The sequence below is a fragment of the Athene cunicularia genome, assembly GCF_003259725.1.
Source record: "Athene cunicularia isolate RWA chromosome 27 unlocalized genomic scaffold, athCun1 chr27_part1, whole genome shotgun sequence".
Taxonomy (NCBI): domain Eukaryota; kingdom Metazoa; phylum Chordata; class Aves; order Strigiformes; family Strigidae; genus Athene; species Athene cunicularia.
The window spans coordinates 407,195-409,383 of record NW_020799138.1 but is presented as its reverse complement, the minus strand read 5'-3'; the positions used below and the strand labels follow the sequence as shown (position 1 = coordinate 409,383).

The 2,189-nt window shown below is 62.5% G+C and overlaps 1 protein-coding gene and 1 long non-coding RNA gene across 2 annotated transcripts in view; one reads left to right on the top strand and one right to left on the bottom strand.

Annotated features, from left to right (window-relative positions):
- Positions 1–157: 157 nt before the first annotated feature.
- LOC113489182 lies at positions 158–1,945 on the top strand. The gene is made up of 3 exons (XR_003400012.1): positions 158–362; positions 608–676; positions 1,840–1,945. It is a non-coding gene; the product is annotated as an uncharacterized LOC113489182 (long non-coding RNA).
- Positions 1,946–2,147: 202 nt separating this feature from the next.
- The window catches only part of LOC113489070 (histone-lysine N-methyltransferase EZH1-like), a 67,807-nt gene continuing 67,765 nt past the window's right edge, over positions 2,148–2,189 (bottom strand). The window contains exon 10 of the mRNA XM_026864583.1: positions 2,148–2,170. Within this exon, the coding sequence (XP_026720384.1) occupies positions 2,148–2,170 (23 nt within the window). The remainder of the gene's footprint in view (positions 2,171–2,189) is intronic.

The window sequence follows — 2,189 nt, the reverse complement described above, 5'->3', positions numbered from 1 at the left end:
ACGCCGAGCCCGGGCCGGTTTGCGGGGCGGCCCCAGGCGAGGGCTCCCGCCCGCGCTGCGGCGCTGGAGGTGGCACCGGGTGTTGTGGAGGCAGAAGCCCGCGGCCAGGGGGTGGCACACGCGCTCGGTTCTCGGGCCCTGGGGAGCAGCGCTGAGCTGCGGCTGCATCGGGATCTCGCTGCTCCTTGCTAAAGGCAGACGATGAGCACTACATCCCGCGGGCCGTGCTGCTGGACCTGGAGCCCCGAGTGATCCACTCCATCCTGAACTCCCCGTATGCCAACCTCTACAACCCGGAAAACATCTACCTGTCCGAGCACGGAGGGGGAGCTGGGAACAACTGGGCCAGTGGCTTCTCCCAGGTATCGGCTCTCGTGCTCTTGCGCGGGAGCGTGGGCCAGCTCGGTAGGCGTGAGGCTCTCGTGGCTGTGTCACGTCAGGCTCAGTGCGTGATTTCTGGAGAGTTCCTGCTCATTCAGCAGGGACTTTGTGTCACCCCGGGCGCAGAGTCACGTTGCCAGTCTGACTTGGCTTCGCACCAGGCTTGAGGAGCTCTTCCCCATTTTCTGTGGGAAAGGAACAAATCCTGGTGTGGTCTCTCTCGCAGGGAGAAAAAATCCACGAAGATATTTTTGACATAATAGACAGAGAGGCTGATGGGAGCGACAGTTTGGAAGTAAGTAAACCAGGGGATTTGGATCTGGTTGCCATGCTTGGCGTTCTCCAAGCCAGGCTGCTCTTCTATAAGGTCACTCTCAGCCCTCTGGCGTACACAGATTTCCTCAGCTTGCTTCTGGGTGCTGAGCAGAGAACACGCAGAGAGGGGAACCAGGGAAAGGAAGCCTTTCCCATCAGTGCCACATCTGCCAGCCTTCCCCAGAAATCTTCTCACTCCTTGCACAGTGGGGTGTTGTTCTGCCCCCAGTACTGTTTGCACTGGGCACTTCCCGCAGGACAGGGTCTGCAGGAAGAGTTCCAGGCATTACGGTGCCTGTTCCCCCGTTCCACCCCCCTCCCCGGCTCTGCCCCGCGTCGGCCGAAGCAGGACACGCGCTGCTTGTCCTCCAGCAAAGGCCCTCGCGGGCGGGGAGGGCTCTGCTGGGACGAGGCTCAGGCTGCCAGCAGGAAGGTGTTTAGACCCCGAGCTGCTGAGTGCTTTGAAATCCACAGAGCCAGCGCAGGCAGCCGCAGCTCCGTTTTGTCTGCAGCTGGGTTAAAGGGGCACCAGGGTACCCGCAGCACTTCGGCTGCTTCGCCGTGTCCTCTGGCAGGACTTTGGTCCGTGTAAACCCGTTTCCTGTGTGCAGACAGACAGGGCTCCCTGGTGTTTGTGTCAGGCTGTCACATGGCAACCGGGGAGGGGAGAATGGCATCGTAAAATAGTCTGGCAGGAGATCCAAGAGCATCTAGTGCTACCTGCAGCAGCTGGGAACTGCCCTGAAGTCGGGTAGAGGGAGCTTGGCCTTGGGCTCTCTAGAGGGAGGGGAGCAGTGTCGAGGGCCCGGGGAAGGGGCTGAGAACATGAGCCTCCATTTTGTGTGGCTGACTGGACCCTGAGGGTGACGTTGGAGCAATTCTGAAGCTGTTCTGGGGCGGGAGGAATCCCGGAGGCTCCTGAGCACCAGTTGCACTCTGTGGTGCGTGCGGAGATGTGGATTCCTGCCCCGCTGGCAGGAGGGGCCTGGTGAGCCTGTGGCTGTCGCTGTGGTCAGGAGGAGCCCGGCAAACCTCCGCTCTGTCCTCTCAGTCCTGACGGAGGCGGGGGGGTCTCGGGGTGGGGGCACAGTGTGCTGGGGGCTGAGCTGGACCCTGAGCCACCCGCGTTCTGCTTCCTTCCAGGGGTTTGTGCTTTGCCACTCCATCGCTGGTGGGACGGGCTCGGGGCTGGGCTCCTACCTCCTGGAGAGGCTGAATGACAGGTGAGCCTTCAGCCTCGTCCCCTTCCCTCACCGCGGCATCTGGCCGGGCCGGGCACCCTGCCAGAGCGGAGAGCGCTGACTCAGAGCCGCCGCCCCCACCCAAACACTCTCTTGTGCAATCGCTGGCACGCTGCCCGGGGACGGGATGGCTCCTGATACGCCTGGGGACTTCAGAGGCTCTGAAACTGGACTTGTGTGTCCTACCCCTCCTGCCCTCAGCCACTCTTATCAGGCAGTTGCCTTCCGACACCCTGACGGCGCGGGGGGGGG